This window comes from Microtus oregoni, unplaced genomic scaffold (assembly GCF_018167655.1).
Source record: "Microtus oregoni isolate MIOR12 unplaced genomic scaffold, Mior012 000006F_ref0000085, whole genome shotgun sequence".
NCBI classification, from domain to species: Eukaryota; Metazoa; Chordata; class Mammalia; order Rodentia; family Cricetidae; genus Microtus; species Microtus oregoni.
Genome location: NW_024543065.1, coordinates 27,534,694 through 27,553,073, shown reverse-complemented (window position 1 = coordinate 27,553,073; position 18,380 = coordinate 27,534,694). Strand labels below are relative to the sequence as shown.

The window sequence follows — 18,380 nt, the reverse complement described above, 5'->3', positions numbered from 1 at the left end:
AGTACTGGAAGGTGTTGACAGAAACCACCACAAATCATTTGCTGCTATAGCCACACACTCCTATATCTTTGGGTTGAAATTAGGCAATAATAAGTTAACTACAATTGCAGATTTGTTTAACTTATTTAACTTAGTAAATTATATTTTTATTTGTGAAAACTCATATTGAAAGAACAATTTCCTGTTTTATTGTTGACATATACCTAGTCTGGGAATTATCAATGAATTATCAATGAGAATGGTTATTACCATTCTGGTGCCAATGATGTAGATTGGTGTTTGAATCTGGGTGGATCCTGTTGAGCATTGTAATTATTGTCATGTGGACAGCCCTCCAGACACTCCAAAGGTGGCTTTCACACACCTATTTATATGAACTTCATAAAATACTTCTATTCTTAATACTTGCATAGTTTTTTTTCTGCATAAAAAGTAAAATGATTTCCTCCTTATATTTTCATGGGTGCTATTTCTTCATATTAAGTAGCCCTGGCATTTTCGAGAGTCAAGTGAAGCTGGGGCAAAGGAGAATTAAAGTTGAGGATGGGGTGAGGATGCAGCTCAGTGGTTGTGCACTTGCCTGGCATGCATAAGGCCCTAGTTCTGAAAAATTAAAATATACAGAGAGTAAAAAAAATTGGAGATGCCTGTTTGTTCACCTGGCAGGGAGATCCCGAAGTGTCGGTTACTACTCCGGACACACACATTTTTCAGGAATGGCCCATGAGACTGAGCAGTGCAGAAGCAGCCCTACCTCCTCCTCTTCCTCCTCCTCTTCCTCCTGCTCCTCATCGACTTCGATCTCTGCCTGGTAGTCTTCTGCTTCTTCATCGTAATCCTCAGCATTCAGTTCCCATGCAGTATACTGAAAAGGCTCTGTCGTTTTTAAAAAGGCAAGAGATTTTAGAACAAGTTATCAGTGTATTATAACAGTCAAAAGTTAGAAAAATTAATTATTATTATTGACAGACAGTTTTGATGTGTGTGCAAGTTCTCTGTGAGAACCACACATTGTGACTGGTGACAGTGTGCCCCATACCTGCTCTGACTGGCCAGAGTCTGCATGATTTACAGTACTTTTAGAATGTCTTATATGTTATCTCCAGATATTCTCAATGTTTTACTTGGAAAGCCATCAGAGCAGGCTTTCAGGGCCTAGAATGTTTTCAGTGTCTGCCCTTCACCATAAACACTGTGCTTTGAGCCTTACTTTCCATCATTTCAACTACTTTTTGAAGCAGTTCCTTTGGTGTTTTGTTGGAAATATCCAATGTTAATATTTGAATCAAATTGTCCGTAATGATCTGCTCCATATTTTTCCACATGAGGAGGTAATTATTCAGCTCTTCCTTCAGTGGCTCCATCTCAGGAACACTGGGGTAAGCGTCCTCTGGGAACTCCGGCAGCATAACTTTAGAACAGAAGTTCAAAGAGAAAAAGAGGCTTTGAGAAGCCTATCTCCATCACACTACAAAAGAATCTATACTTTATTATGTGTTTTAAACATTCAAAGAAGAAACGTAGCATTCTGAACGTTATTATAAATTTATAAATGCATATTCTAACATTATTTTATATGCTCTTAGATGAGTAATTACCTATTAATATAATTCAAATTATGTGGGTGATGAGTGAGTTTCATATGGAAACTTTAGCTGTTGATGCAAAGCATAAAACTAGATGAAAGAGCATTATGAACTGAATAATTATACTTTTAATGGATTGACATAAATAAATATAACTCATATTTATTTACTGAAAGAAAAATTGCCCCTATAGTGAGTGGCATTATTAGGAGGTGTGGCTTTGCTGAAGTAGGTGTGGCCTTGTAGGAGGAAGTGCGTCATTGAGGGGGTTGTCTTTGAGGCTTCCTTTGCTAAAGCTAGGCTCAGTGTGGTAGACAGTTTACTTCCTGTTGACTGCAGATCAAGAGGTAGGACTCTTAGCTCCTCCTCCAGCACCATGTCTGCCTGCATGTTGTCGTCCACCAGCAGTGGTGATAATGGACCGAAGCTCTGAAACTGTAAGCCACCTCAATTAAACGTCTTCCTTTATAAGAGTTGCCTTGGTCATGGATTTCTTTACAGCAATAGAAATGCTAACTAACTAAGACGGAAGTTGGTACCAGGGCCTGGGGTATCTCTGTGATAGGCCTGGCCATGCTCTCGTTTGGGAGGAATTTGGACTTTGAGAGTTTGGGTTATGAAAGCAGAGGAATGCAGTAAGTGCCACCTAATGGGCCAATAGTAGGGAGACAGCACATGGAGACAGTGGTGCTGAGTGTGGTTTGAACTGTGGGGGCCTGGCTCCAGAGCTTTCAGAGAAGAATATTAATTTGTGGCCTAGAAGTTGTTCTTGGGATTCTTTGGTGAAGAATGCATCTGCTTTTTGTTCTTGTCAGAAGAGTCTGCCTGAGGTTAAAGTGAAGAGATTTGGATTAATTCTGTTGATAGAGGGAATCTCAAAACAGCTAGTATTGACTCTGCCGTATAGTTACTAATGTTAACTCTAATAAAGAGTTATAATGAAAAGGAACTAACTAAGCAAAGAAAAACACAAAATAGTAAATTTGAGGAGAAAAGGAGCACCGGGAAGTTGAATGAAGCTAAATCTTACATTCAAGGAGATAAACAGATTAAGAAATGGAAAACAGGGAGGGGTGGCCATCCAGCTAGGTTTCCAGTTTGTGAAAAGGGATTAAATAAAAACTCAGAGCTGGCTGTGGTGAGCACACCTTTAATCCTAGCACTTTGGAGGCAGAGGTTGGCAGATCTCTTGAGTTTGAGGCCAATCTGTGCTACAGAGCAAGTTCCAGGACAGCCAAGCTTAGTCAGCGAAGGAAATCATGGCAAACAGAAAGCTGGTGAAGATGTAATTGAACAAGGGGACACGTTCCTGTCCCAACAAGAAGCAATGCTTGGCATCTTAGGCCACATGGTTCTGGCTTTAGAGTCAAGGATGTAAGAACGTGATTATGGAATCTTTTTCTGACACCAAGGAGAGCCTCTGGGACCAGGCATGTGTCAGGGGTGTCCCTGGACTGAGTCCAAGCGAGGCCATTGGGTGAAGCTGTGCTGGTGAACTCTGGTTTGCCTTGGAGAGCCGAGGGATACTGACAAGGAGAGCTGCTAGCGAGGTGTGGAAGCAGTCTGAGAAAGAAGCGTGTTGCAGTCAACAAAGCGGAACAGAGCTGCAGATCTGAAGAGCGTTTTTTTTTTTTTAATTTTTTCGAGACAGGGTTTCTCTGTAGTTTTTGGTGCCTGTCCTCGAACTAGCTCTTGTAGACCAGGCTGGCCTCAAACTCACAGAGATCCGCCTGCCTCTGCCTCCCGAGTGCTGGGATTAAAGGCGTGCGCCACCACTGCCCGGCCTGAAGAGCGTTTTGATATCTGACATGGAGATGCAGACTTTGGAGTTTGCCCAGCTGGTTTTCAGTCTTGCTTTGGTCCAGCATGTCCTCGCTCTGATTGCTTCTCCACATTTTGGAGCAGTAATGTATATCCTGTGACATTACATGTTGGAAGTATGTGATTTGGTTTTTGATTTTCATCTTACAGGGGATTGTAGGGATAAGTCCCGCCCCTTAAGGGGTGTGTTCGCCTCGGGCTAATGTCTGCCTATAAATTTGGCGAGCAAGCTCCGAGCTGCTCGCTTCTGCTTTCCTGGTCTCCGCGGGAACGGTGGTTCTGTAAGTCTATTTCTACATTAAAGCTATATATATATTTTTACACTCTGTCTGCATTCGTTTACGCCGCTACATTTTGGCGTCCAACGTCGGGCTATTTTGCCCCCTACTCAAGCGGGTAGCCGGCTAGCTAACACAGCACCCTCCCGGGTGCTGTTTTTCAGTTCGTGACTCCGGCCCCAGTGCCGAGTCCGAGACCCACTCGGCGACACAGGCCCATTCTGCCTGCCTTGGCTAAGTTTTGCAGCGGAACCCCACTGCCTGAATTAGCAGAAGCTCAAGTACTTGCGGTTTTGCAACAAAAGCTGCCACAGTGTCAGATTTGGTCTGTTACAAAGTGACTTGGCCGGTTGTGGTGGCGCACGCCGGTAGGATTTGCTGAAGGAGGCAGAGGCAGGAGGATCACAAGTTTGAGGCCGGCCAGGCAGTGGTAGAGCACGCCTTTAATCCCAGCACTTGGGAAGCAGAGGCAGGCGGATCTCTGTGAGTTTGAGGCCTGCCAGGCCTTGGTAGTGCACGCCTTCAATCCCAGCACTTGGGAGGCAGAGACAGGCGGATCTCTGTGAGTTCAAGGCCAGCCTGGTCTACAAGAGCTAGTTCTAGGACAGGCTCCAAAAACACAGAGACCACCACTGGCAGGAACCGATCATTGCAGGTAAAAAAAATTTCTTTTATAAATAAAATGTCTGAACACATTACTGTTCAAGAATTTAATGATTTTTTTAATTGTACCATGTGGGAGATTTTACAAGAGGTGTCTATCACCCCACATATATGGATCCTTCTGGGATTCATAGTTTTCATTGGCACCAAATGGTTTGATAATAGAAATATGATAAAGTCTTTACGAGACGAATCCAGGATTCTTAAGGTAGAGATTGAACGCTTAAAAAACAATTGAGAATGACAACAATCTTCTCAAGAATCAGTTTGAAGTTCTCCAGGCTGATAACAATCTTCTCAAGAATCAGGTTGAAGTTCTTCAGGCTGATGTTAAGGAGAAATTCATTAGTATGGAAGAGGGAACAGCTGATCTGGACCATAAGATTCAGTCCCTTTCTGTTGGAAATGAAACATTAACTGAGAGAATCAAAACTGCTGAATGTGACAATCGGATTTTGTCTAAAGCTTATGACAGATTGACGGAAAGATTGTCAATACAAGAAGGCACGGTTTATGCCATAAAAATTATGTCCAAAGATGAGATGTTAGCTCTAACGGACAAACTTCATAATTTAGAATCCTCAATGAAGGCTTTGGAACATAATTCTGGACAGGAGATTCAGACATTGCAGAAGGCAATGGTGAATAGAATTGAAAAGATTGAGGAATTTCTAAATTCTGATGAGGAAGAGCAAAGGGTAGAAAGGCAAATTTTAACTACATCTGTGGGTAAGTCTCTCCGGGACAATTTCCACAAAGCTCTACCTACAGCTCTACCTGCCTTTCCAGTAATAACAACAGAGAAGGTGATTGGTTCCAAAAACCCTAGGGTCATCAAGGAGGATACATGGGAGCCTGTGCGTATGAATGATCTCAAGGAAATAAAACAGGCTGTCATGACTTTTGGGATGCAAGCCTCTTTTGTTAAAGAGATGCTAAGATCTTGGGCCACGACAAGCAGAGCAACCCCCTCAGACTGGCTCCAGCTGAGCTCTGCGGTACTCGAGAGTGGACCGCAATTGAAATGGAAATGCTTATTCAGGCAAGAGGCTAGACTCTTAGAACAGCAGGAAAAAGCGAAGGGAATTGACATTTCCCTAGATCAAATTCTAGGTGAAGGGCCCTTTTCTGATCCTCAGGAACAAGCTAATTTGGATGAAAACACACTCTCCATGTGTACTACAGCAGCCTTAAGGGCTTGGGACAGGGTACAAGACCCAGGACAGAGAACGGAATCATTTGTCAGAGTTAAACAGGGTCAGAGAGAACCCTTTAGTGACTTTTTACAAAGATTAACTAAGGCCGTACAAATAGGAATATCTGACCCAGAAGCAAGACGTATAATGATTGAGTCTTTGGCTTATGAAAATGCAAATGTGGAATGCAAAAGGATTTTGGGTCCTTTAAAGCTCAGATCAGCGCCGTTGGAAGAATGGGTCTTGCATACACTCAATGTTGATACATTTGATTATGGAACTGAAGCATGGGTAGAAGAAGCAATTTCCAATGGTAAAAGGAGACACCAGAATACCAAATGTTTTAATTGTGGAAAAATGGGTCATATGAAAAGGAATTGTAGACAACGGATTTTCAGAAATAATAATAATAATGCATCGTTCAGAAATAATAATAATAATGCATCTTCTAGAAATAACAGAAATAGGAGGACTCAGCCTTCAGGTTTATGTAGAAGATGTGGAAAGGGCAGACATTGGACGAATGAATGCAGGTCTACAAGAGATAGACAAGGCAACATGATACAGCCGGGAAACATGAGAGGGGGGGCCTCACAGGCCCCCATGGCAAACATGGTTCAGTCATATCCAGTTTCTGCAGAGAACGTGCCTCATCAGGACAATTAGGAAGCCCCATGCCTACTGTTACAAGCAATAATGATCAGAAAGATAAGTTACGTGTGTTTTGGCAAACTTCTATAAATGATCAAAGACCTAAACTGAGAGTGTGTGTAAATGGCATTTTTATTACTGGCCTGCTGGACACAGGTGCTGATGTAAGTATCATTACCCCAGAATCTTGGCATCCGTATTGGCCTCTTCAGAATGTAAATGTTCAGCTCCTGGGAATTGGAACCCTATCTCGAGTAAGGCAGAGCACGAAATGGGTTGAATGTATAGGGCCAGAGGGACAAATAGGAAAATTAAAGCCATATGTAGCCAATATCGCAATGAATTTATGGGGTCGTGACCTATTACAACAATGGAATACTGAAATTAACATTCCTGCTAAATCTAGAGCCTATATTTCTGAGAATAATATTAAAAGATATTACAAACGGAGAAAACCGGCCATTCGGGCTGTACAAGAACAAGCAATTGATGTCCCTTCAGAGATACCAACAGCCTTGCCTCTAAAATGGTTGACTGAGAAACCAATATGGACAAAGCAATGGCCTTTAGCTGAGGAAAAGTTACAGGCTTTAGAACAGCTGGTACAAGAACAATTAGATGCTGGACATATAGAAGAATCTACCAGCCCTTGGAATTCTCCTGTATTTGTGGTTAAGAAAAAATCAGGTAAATGGAGAATGGTGACAGATCTCAGGGCCATCAACAAGGTTATTCAACCTATGGGCCCTCTGCAATCTGGAATTCCTTTGCCCTCTTTATTACCAAAAGGATGGCCTCTCATAGTTATTGATTTAAAGGATTGTTTTTTCACTATACCTTTGCAAAAAGAAGATAGAGAAAAATTTGCCTTCACAGTGCCTACTTACAACAATTCTCAACCTTCGAGGAGGTACCACTGGACCGTTCTCCCCCAGGGCATGTTAAATAGCCCCTCCCTGTGCCAATATTTTGTGAACCAACCATTGCAAATAATACGCAAGAAATTTCCCAAATCTATAGTATACCATTACATGGACGACATCTTGTTATCCGATTCAAACATGGATACCTTGAACAGACTGTTTGAAGAAATAAAGATACTTTTACCTAAATGGGGATTGCAAATAGCTCCTGAAAAGATTCAGAAGGGAGATTCTGTTAATTATTTAGGTTATAAAATAGGTTTGCAAAAAATTAAGACACAAAAAGCACAAATTAGGAGAGATCGCCTACGGACTCTTAATGACTTTCAAAGACTGTTAGGAGACATTTCCAGTCTACGACCAGCTATTGGAATAACACCTGATCTAATAATTCATTTGAACAAAACCTTGGATGGTGATAAGGATTTAAACAGTCCCAGAGAATTAACAGCTGAAGCAGAAAAGGAACTGACAATGATTGAGGAAAAATTACAACAGGCACATGTGGACAGGGTGAATCCAGAGCTCGATTGTATTCTCGTCATACTACCATCAAAAATTTCTCCTACAGGAATTTTAATGCAGAGAGATGATATTATTTTGGAATGGATCTTTTTACCACATAAACCAAGTAAGAAACTGAAAACTTATGTGGAAAAAGTCTCTGAGTTAATTATAAAAGGCAAGCTGAGACTTCGTCAACTAGCAGGCATAGACCCAGCAGAAATTATAGTGCCTTTCACTGCTGATGAACTAAAGAAATTATGGGAAGATAATGAACCATGGCAAAGAGCTTGTGCTAATTTTTTGGGAGACATTAATAACAACTATCCAAAAAGCAAGCGGCTTAACTTCATAAAGAGAACTTCTTGGATTCTTCCTCGAATCGTCCGTGATGCTCCAATAACTAGAGCCCGTACATTCTATACTGATGCCAATAAATCAGGGAAGGCAGGTTACAAATCAGAAGACTTGGATAAGGTGGAACAAAGTCCATATACTTCTGTCCAGAAGGCGGAATTATATGCCATTCTTATGGTGCTAAGGGATTTTAAAGAACCTATTAATATAGTTACAGATTCACAATACGCAGAAAGAGTTATTTTACATATTGAAACTGCTGAATTTATACCTGATGATACTGAACTAACCTCATTGTTCCTCCAGGTTCAAGATTTGATCAGGAACAGGCTTTGCCCTATGTACATAACACACATCCGATCCCATACGGGTCTGCCAGGTCCTCTAGCACAAGGTAATGCAGAAATTGATCAATTATTGATTGGTAGTGTGCTACAAGCCTCTGAATTTCATAAAAAACATCATGTTAATAGCAAAGGTTTGAAGAAAGAGTTTTCAATTACATGGCAACAAGCTAAGGAGATTGTAAAGAAATGCCCTACTTGCTCTTTCTATAACCAAACGCCACTGCCTGCAGGGGCTAATCCAAAGGGCACCCAAAGGAATGAAATCTGGCAGATGGATGTGTTCCACTTTGCAGAATTTGGCAAATTAAAATATGTACACCACACCATAGACACATATTCAGGTTTTCAATGGGCTATTGCCCTGAGCTCAGAAAAGGCTGATTCAGTAATCACACATTTATTGGAAGTTATGGCCATCATGGGTATACCTGCGCAAATAAAGACAGATAATGGTCCAGCATATGTATCTAAGAAAATGAAACGCTTTTTTGATTATTATAATATAAAACACATTACAGGTATACCAAATAATCCTACAGGTCAGGCAGTAATAGAAAGATCAAATCGTACTATAAAGGATATGCTGAACAAACAGAAAGGGACTGAAAATACCCCCAGAAATAGATTACATAATGCTTTATTAACCTTGAATTTTCTTAACGCTAATGAGAAAGGAACGACAGCAGCAGAAAGACATTGGATAATGGAAAAGTCTGCTGAACTAAATCAACCGATTTATTTCAAAGATGTGCTGACCTCTCAGTGGAAGCCAGGAGATGTGCTACGTTGGGGAAGGGGTTTTGCTCTTGTTTCCACAGGAGAAGAAAAATTGTGGATACCATCAAAATTAATAAAGTTTCGATTTGAAGAGGAGAAACCTCTTGGAAAGGAGAAATGACAACTCATCCACAACGATGATATTCATACAGGTGGTAAGAAAAACATATAGAATGGGGGCAGGGTTCTGTTCTTATCTCCACAGGAAAACACTCATCTTTGAGAAATTCAAGGGACCCTGGATGTTTGGATACTGACAGATGGAAAAATACCTGCCCAATAGGAAATATCAAGAAAACTGAATGGGTTGTGTAAGTAATATTAAACCATATTTCTAAATTTATAAAGCTGGTTTTGAAGTTGGACTCTGGCTCAGTCCCTCTCCAATTCCAAGCCTGTTAGTAAGAGAAAAACCCAGAGTTTCTGGAGTTTCTGTCTCATGTCAAGAGCCATGATATGGGACAGAAAGAAATATGAGTTTAGAAAACATCTTTGCTTTTCTTCATATCTATCATACTTTTCATTGAATATATCTATCATGTCTTTCATTGAATATATATATATATGTCTATATATGTCTATATGATTAATGTTTAAGTTTTTCATATTGAACAATGAGTTTTTCCTGAAGTGACATTTGAAGTTTCCAGGAAGAAGATGGGGCCCCATAACAACAACTCCACCTGGTTGATATGACGTCATGATACTGATAGCGCTACTACAAGACCTGCTTTGGGTCCCAGCTGCACAAGACAGTTCCAACTTGGTTAGCTGAAATGGTGCACATCTTATACAACATTTTGGCCAGACCTGCACGAAAATACTCAGAGACTATTTGCAATTTTAAAAGACATTATCTTGAAATTTAACCATCATTTTACTTTCACAGGATCCCCCAGAAAGAACGTCACCCCTATGACAGCTGGAAGTAATTCTAGAGAACGACGTCCCCTCTCCCAGTAAAGTTTGCCCTTGGGTTTAGGGACATCATTTAGGGGTTGATTATAATTAGTATATGATTGAGGGTTGGGGAGGAATTTTATAAGCTCAGGGATCATTTTGAAAAAAAAAAGAGGGATGATGGGATAATAGACAAATATATTGGTATAGATTGACTATTGTACGCATGCATGTTTCTACCTCTGTTTAAAACATTTTTATGTATTGACATATATTGTATTGATATATATATTGTATATATTTACCATATTGCAGTGTACATTTCTACCTCTGATTAAGATACTTATATAATATTTGTGTATTGATATATATTTACCTACTGCAATGTATATTTGTACATTGTTTATATTTGGAGGTCATTGTCCTCATTTGTTTCACAGTCGTTTATTGTCTTAGTCTTTAAGTTAGATAGATATTGAGAATTATATAGACTAATTGTCATCTAAGTTTGTCATTTATAATTAGACTAATCAGGTTCTTTAGATATATAGAGATTATACTCAGTATAAATAGATAATCTTCAACCTCTTCAAAGAGCTGTAGAAAATGGCCTTTAATCTAACTCAGAGTTTTGTGATAGTGAGACACAATTGCTCCTGGCAACACCGCTCTATTCCCGAGAGAATGTTGAGCACCAAAAACACTCCACCTGGAGCCTTTCTATTTGGCAGAACTGGCCTTTAGGCAAAGAAATGCCCATACCTCAACCACTGACACAGATACAGAGCGTGCATCAATGGATAAAACAGGACTGTCATATCCTGCCAAGACAGGGTAAGATAGTTTTGAAAAGTTCCTTGCCTTTAATAATGGTATGTCAGTTATGTTAGGCCTTAGCCAAAATTGGTTGACTCAACGTTGCAAACGAGACTTTGGGTGATTGCCCAGGTAGTCAGTTGTCTCTGTCAATTGTTGCACATTTTGGATATATCTCGTTTGTTGAGTAGTGTTTATTCCCTTCTCAGATCTTTGACTGAGTTGAAGATTATATAATTGTAGTTACTCTTTACATTATTTGGACTTCTTGAGATAGAATGTTTAGCAAAGCTTTTGTTCTCAATATTGTTTGTTGTATTTATTATTTGTTGTTATTGTATGTAGTTGTATTTGGTTTAGTTCTGTCTTACTTAGACAAAAAGGGGAGATGTAGGGATAAGTCCCGCCCCTTAAGGGGTGTGTTCGCCTCGGGCTAATGTCTGCCTATAAATTTGGCGAGCAAGCTCCGAGCTGCTCGCTTCTGCTTTCCTGGTCTCCGCGGGAACGGTGGTTCTGTAAGTCTATTTCTACATTAAAGCTATATATATATTTTTACACTCTGTCTGCATTCGTTTACGCCGCTACAGGGGATTACAGTTAAGAGATTATTTGAATCTCAGAAGAGACTTTGAACTTCAGACTTTTAAATACGTTTGAGACTGTTATAGACTATGAAGACTTTTGAAACTGGACTGAATGCATTTTTGCATTATGACGTGGCTACCAGCCTTTTGGGACCAGGGAGTAGAGTGTGGCAGTATGAAAGATAACGGCCCCCAGAGGGAGAGGCACTATGAGGCGGTGTGGCTTTGTTGGAGTATGTGGCCTTAAAGGATGAAGTGTGTCACTGCGGGGTGGACTTTGAGGTCTCCTTTGCTCAAGCTACACTCAGTGTGATAGACAGTTCACTTCCTGTTGCCTTCAAGATGGAGGACTCTCAGCCTTCTCTGGCACCATGTCTGCCTGCATGCTGTCATGGGCCACGACAATGACAATGGAATAGACCTCTGGAACTGTAAGTCACCCCAGTTAAATGTCCTAGTCACAGTCGAAACCCTAAGACAGCTGACATACAGCGTAGCAAGAAGTAAGCAGAGACTGTGGCCCAACTTAAGGTTTGATCCATTAGAAAACACTTCTACAAATGGGAATTTATATTTTCTAGACTAACCTGCTTCAGTTGCTTCTTCAGGTTCCAGGACCTCTTTGGGTTCTTTTGGAATTTCGGCTTCAACAGCAGTTTCCTCAGGAGGCTCAGGGACTTAAGAAAGAAATCTAAGTGAGTGCTTGAATTTTAAAATGTTGTTACTCTGTATGAAAGTGTTGGCCCAGAGATTACAGATGGTATGTCTAATTGAAAACATAGATTTTTTTTAAAAGGATGGTTGAAAAATAGAGTACAAGGCAGAAAATGACAACTTAAATATACAAAAGGACATCGAAGGGCTGGAGCGGCCTTCTTTGCTGGAAAGATGCTTGCCTTGTGGCACAAGGGCCTGGGCTTGAATCCCTAGTACTCAGATCTAAACCCGAGCATGACTGTGTGTGTTTGCAACCCTAGCACTGAGGAGCTGAGCTGGACAAGCTCTGAGAGCTCATGGGACAGACAATCTAGCCAAATGGTGAACATCTGGCTCACCGACAGACCATGACTGGAGGCAGTGAGGAAGAGCGTGATGGAAGGAGACACCCAAAGTCCTCCCTCCCCTCTCACGCTCAGGTACAGGTGCGCCAACGCACTATGCACCTGTACCACATGCATGCACAGCCTCCCTGCCAAGACCTCTAGAATAACAGTGAACACATGGCACACACCATCCTGGTGACTGATAAGTGTTTTTAAAACCCCATTATTGCGGCATCAGATCTAATGTCTGACCGTTCATTAATTTCTCACTAAACTATCCCTGAGGATACACTAAGAGTTATCAAGTGGCTAGGACGGCAGTGCAGGAGTGGGAGGGGGACCTGAAGAGAGTCCCAGCGATTTCACCTTCAAAGGGACAGGCTGTGAAGCTCCATGATACAAGACACCTTTCACACACATATCCAGCCCAGATGGCTTTAGACATGCAGACGACTTCCATATCTTCTCACCCCAAAGTCCCCAAGTCTGCTCCCAATTCCAAGATACACATTTTATGAAGATTATATATACATGAATGTATATCACACATATATACATACATAATCATATAATACTATCTTCTGAGTTAATACTTTAGTACGCTTTCAATAGGATCTATAACATTTAAGCTTATATTAGAACAGAAAGTAGAAAAGGGATAAACCCAAGAGTTTTGTGGGTAACATGTGTAATTATAAATTGCTCATTGAATGAAACACTATAAATCATGACCAGTAGAAGACCACTGAGACCATGAGAGAATAAACTTGGAGGGTTTTGAGATGCCTATTAAATCTTTGGACTTGAGAGGGTTTCTGTGTTTTTAAAAGCCAGAACAATTACAATAAGACTTGAAATTCATCTATAGCATGGGGTTGGGGAAATGCATCATTTCTTTCACTAACTAACTTCACAGGACAACAAAGGGTTAAGGGGAAAAAATCCAGGAAACAGATCAGCAGACAGAGTCAGGCATTATAGCCCAGATGTTAACAAGATGCAGGAAGTTCTTTGGGTGACTACAAATGATGCCTTCAACTTAACCCTTTTTCTTTTAAAAGGGTTATTTAATATTTTCATGCATGTTAGTATTTTGTCTACATATCTGTGATTGAACTGGAGGCTAGAAGAGGGTGTTGAATCCCCTGGAACTGGAATTATGGGAAGTTGCGAGCTGCAGTGTAGGTGTTAGGAACTGAATCCGGATCCTCTGTGGGAGCAGCAAGGGCTTTTAACTGCTGACTCATCTCTTTGGCGCCAGCACTTTCAATGTAAAATTTTTATTAAAGTCCTTAAAATTTAGGAAGTGGAGTTTGGACAGGTTTAAGATCACAAAAGTCCTAAAAACCTCTAGAAAAATCATAGAGTGCAAAAGTTTAAATCAAGTTGTGAAGAAGGCTTCGGAGCTCACTGCCAGCCCAGGGACAGGCATTTGTAGTGGACAACGTGATAGTGACAGGGAGCTGCTTTAAGAGGCAGAAGCCTGCAGGAGAAGGTGAGAGAGAGCGGAGAAGACAAAGGTTCTCTCTTGTCCCTCCCTCCCCAGTTTGGGTAGGGCTTTGAGTTGAATAAATAAACATCTCTCAGACTAGAGAGTAATTCAGTCTTCAAGAGTGTCTCACAGCTGGCTCTGCAGTGCAGCAGCAAAAAGGTCTTAATATATAATAGATAAAAATATTATCCAAAGAAAAGATAAAAATTATTGCAAACTCTACTCTCCCCCATTCCTGTTCTAAAGTTAACCCGTCCCTTGTGCTTTTAATTCTTGACTGTATGTAAGATTGGGAGTCTAGAACCCAAAGGACAGAAATCGAATCTTCAGCACAAAATAAAAACAGTAATTTAAGGTTTGTGGCACATACTTGAGGTTAAAATAAATATTTGTAAGTATTGCCTTGGTCATGGTGTCTTTTCACGGCAATAGAACAGAGACTAAACATACACAGTCACACTCGTGAGAGCTCAGGCAGAAAGACGGCACCAAGTCTGCCAGAATCTCAGTCGCAGGATGGAATATAAGACAGATATGGATTCGTGTGTATATGTGCATGTATATATGCAGAAGAGTAGGGCGCAGAGGTGTCTGAAGCAGAGCTGACGGACAGAACACGTTTAGTTCAGTGGTTATCACATAAAGAGCAGAGGGGCATCAGAGAAGTCCTGGGAAGAACTGACCCTATGGTGTGATTGATTAGCTGATGAGAGCTCCAGTGACTGTAGAAAACTCTTAATGTTCAGAGCCAGATTGTCTGGGCCAATCTATAGACAGCAGAAAGTTCAGTTCCTCACGGGACTGTTGTTCACAGACTGAGCTCCAGAAAGTTGACCTCTGACCACCACAAGCCAGAGTGTGCAGATGCACACTCATGTACACACTCACACTTGCATACACTCATACACCCAAGCATACTCGCTCACGCATGTGTATACACACATGTATGCGCGCAGGCACACACACACACACACACACACACACACACACACACACACACACACACAGAGCCGCCAGTCAAGTGTAACCTGATTCAGGCTCATGCTCAGCTTCCGGGACCTCAGCTTCAGACTCCTCAGGTAACAGCGACCCTCGGGTTTCCTCTTGCATCTCAGGTGCCTCAGGCTCTTCATGGGCTTCAGAATCTTCCCCTTCAACCTCCTCCTCAGCTTCATTATCAGGCTCTTCAACATCTACAGAGAATAACACGGAGTAAATTGTTATTCAGTTAAAGCCAACAGATGCTAGAGGAGAAAATAAGAGCGTGGTGCCCGCCCTGCCTCTGGTTAGTGATGGAGATACATGAGTCACCACTGGATCTTATCGACTAATATGGTGTGGTGAAAACTGACAGCCACTCTATCAGGGTGCTACTGGAGAACCAGAGGAAGGGCTCATTTAAAAGAAGAAGAATGTATAGCCATTCCACATACTTTAACAGTAAGAGACTAGAAAAAGCCCAATATCCATCTAACAAGGAAAGAGTAAGGCCCATTCTACCTACTCTGGCAGCCACTGTGTGTGGCTACTGAGCACTTGAAGCTAGTCTAAATTGAGATATATGCAAAGACAAAATAGATTATGGCTTCCAAATAATTAGTGTGAAAAACTTAAAATATGTAGCTGCTAGAAAATTTAAAGGTAGTTTATGTGGCTTATATTGTTTCCCATAGGCAGCACCAGACTAGACTCCCTAGATACACAGGTAGCACAGATGTAATAATAGATTTACTATAACTCATTGTAATAATATAGTATATTCACCTATGTTTCAACTGTCAATATAGAAAGCATGACTCCAAACTCGTTGTGTTTGTTGATGAGCTTGGGGGCATGGATGTTTTTTAGAAGGGCCACGGAAGTGCTGCCAGGGAGCCCATCTTCCCTATCTCTCTCATGTAGTGATGGAGTTGACACAGTATGTGTAGGAAGACGGAGACAAGGCCCTTCCTGCGAAAGACTGATATGGCCGGGTTAGTGAGATCACTTCTCTGAGTTTTCACGGGCCTTTGGTCCCCCCCTGCTTTCTCCCAAGGGTCAAGTTCTGACGGAGAGTCTCTGGCACCTGGATTTGATCTAAATCAAGATTTGAAACAGGACGGCAGCACACGAGGCTTCCAAGAACACAGCTGGGAACATGGTGAGTGTCCTTGTGTTGGGGTTAAGATTTCATGGAATTGCACAGCAGAGGTTGTTTGGGCTCCTAGTATAACTTGGGATGAAATGATGTGGCCAGTGAAGGAACTTGAGTTTTCTTTCAACTTAAAAATCATATGCTTCTAAAATGTATACTTATTTATGTTACATTTATCTATAGTAGGTACATTATAAAAGAAACACATAAATAGAAGAGCCCAGTGGGGCAGCTGTGCACCACACAGGTCAGGAATGGGTTAAAAGGCATTTTGAGATCTTTGAACTATTTGTAATTTCATTATTGACCACGTGTTGTTACCTACTGATTCATAACGGATCCCTCCAAACCATCACCCGTTATCCCCGCAGTTTCTGGGAGTGAGGAATTTAGCAGCGGCTCAGCTGAGAGGTCCTGGCTTAGTGTTCCTAAGCTGGTGAAGATATTGACCAGGGTTGCAGTATCTGAGCATGTAAATGGGGCTAGGACTCATTTCCAGGATGGCCTGTTTACAACCAGAACCAAGGTGCTCAGTTGGGCCCACTCAAAGTCCCAACGCACAAAACGGCCATGCAGTAAAATAATTGTTTTACAGTACTACACTTTGGAGTGGTTGGAGGTGGAGCAATGGATAACTCTTTTAATCCCATGGTCTCTTTGGCAGTCCTATGAAGCTTATGGACTTCTTTTCAGAATAAAACTGTCAGACTCAGAGAATAAAATACACAAGAAACTAGTTATATTGAAAACCAGTTGCTAAAACATAAAATTATTTTGGGGCTATAGGAAATGTTAAAGAAGAAATAGTATCCAGCTTCATAACTACTACAACTGCAACAGCAGTAAATATATATATATATATATATATATATATATATATATATATATACACACTGTGGAGCAATGTACAAATATCTGCATTTGTATTGGTGACAAGCCGAGGGACAGGACAGCTAACACCACAGTGGTTTTCTGTGTTAGTAGTCAAGAGACTCTAAGGCTCAGTCAAAGTCATTGAAAATAGATTTAAAGTTCATAGATCTGGAACTTAATTCATAGACCTCAGTTTGAGAACCCCAATTTTAAAAGAGAAAGTTCTTCCATAAAAGCAGTGGAAGTTTTAAGTATGAAGACACTGGGTATTGCAAGAGTTTGGCTGTGTCCTCAGCCCTTGCAGGATTCTTCCAATAGAAGCGATTCCAGCACCTATGTGCAATCCACGACAGAGGCATGTTCTGCAGTGTGTCCTTCTAGGGGGCACTCTTCTAGCAGTGCCCCTTTTTGGTTTAGGAATCTGCCCTGTGAACCCATAATCCCAGTGAGAAGATACTTTATTATGGAATTTGGAACATGTTTGATGTGGAATATTATTTGAAGATGTGCAATGTTTATTTATGCGGTGGGATATTTGTTTAATGATGCAAAAATATGTTACATTCTTTTATGTTGCATTTCTTTTACTCTGTGAAGCTGTGTTACTTTGCCTGCCTAAAACACCTGATTGGTCTAACAAAGAGCTGAATGGTCAATAGCAAGGCAGGAGAAAGGATAGGTGGGGTTGGCAGGCAGAGAGAATAACAGAAGGATAAAAAAGAGATCAAGGAGAAAGAAGGGGCCAGCCACACAGCCAGCCACAGAATAAGAAGAAAAGATATACAGAAATAGAGGCAGGTAAAAGACCAGAGGCAAAAGGTAGACGGGATAATTTAAGAAAAGCTGGCAAGAAACAAGCCAAGCTAAGGCTGGGCATTCATAAGAAAGAATAAACCTCCATTTGGCTGCCCCCCAAAAGAGTAAAGAGTGAAAAGAGTAAAACAAGCAGCAACAGATGCTGGGGGAAGAAGGGGTACTTTCAGGACCAGGGGATACACTGGAAATCCACTCGAAAGTGGCAGTAACGATACAAGATTAAATGACACACTACTACTTTTACAATCTGTGCTTGCCTTTTTCTTTCTTGGCCGCACTTTCTATCAGCCTCTGTTTTTCTTCTTCTAGTCTCATTTCTTCTTCTTTGGCTTTTCTGAAATGAGAACGTCCAAAATTTATTTTATTTTATTTTATTTTAAAAAAAAACAGACACTTCTCATTACTAGGAGGTTAAATTCTCATGGTGGTAAGCAGCAAATACTTCATTGTTAATCTTCCATTCTGCGTCCTATGACAGTGTACAGTTCACTCAGGCTGAAGCCAGTTTGTTTTCAGTCAGTACTGGGGTAGTTTTGGTAAGAAGGTGGGGAATGTTTATTTTATACTATGGCTGTCAGTTAGAAAACCTGTTAAAATGAGTGAAAGATTCCCTGAGGTA

At 41.0% G+C, this 18,380-nt stretch overlaps 1 protein-coding gene across 1 annotated transcript in view; it reads right to left on the bottom strand.

Moving 5' to 3' along the window:
* Ak9 (adenylate kinase 9) overlaps positions 1-18,380 on the bottom strand; it is a 109,312-nt gene that overhangs the window by 43,824 nt on the left and 47,108 nt on the right. The window contains exons 18-22 of the mRNA XM_041654182.1: positions 18,019-18,095; positions 14,967-15,131; positions 11,991-12,080; positions 1,211-1,411; positions 755-876 (exon numbers count right to left, since the gene is read on the bottom strand). Coding sequence (XP_041510116.1) covers positions 755-876; positions 1,211-1,411; positions 11,991-12,080; positions 14,967-15,131; positions 18,019-18,095 — 655 coding nt within the window. The remainder of the gene's footprint in view (positions 1-754; positions 877-1,210; positions 1,412-11,990; positions 12,081-14,966; positions 15,132-18,018; positions 18,096-18,380) is intronic.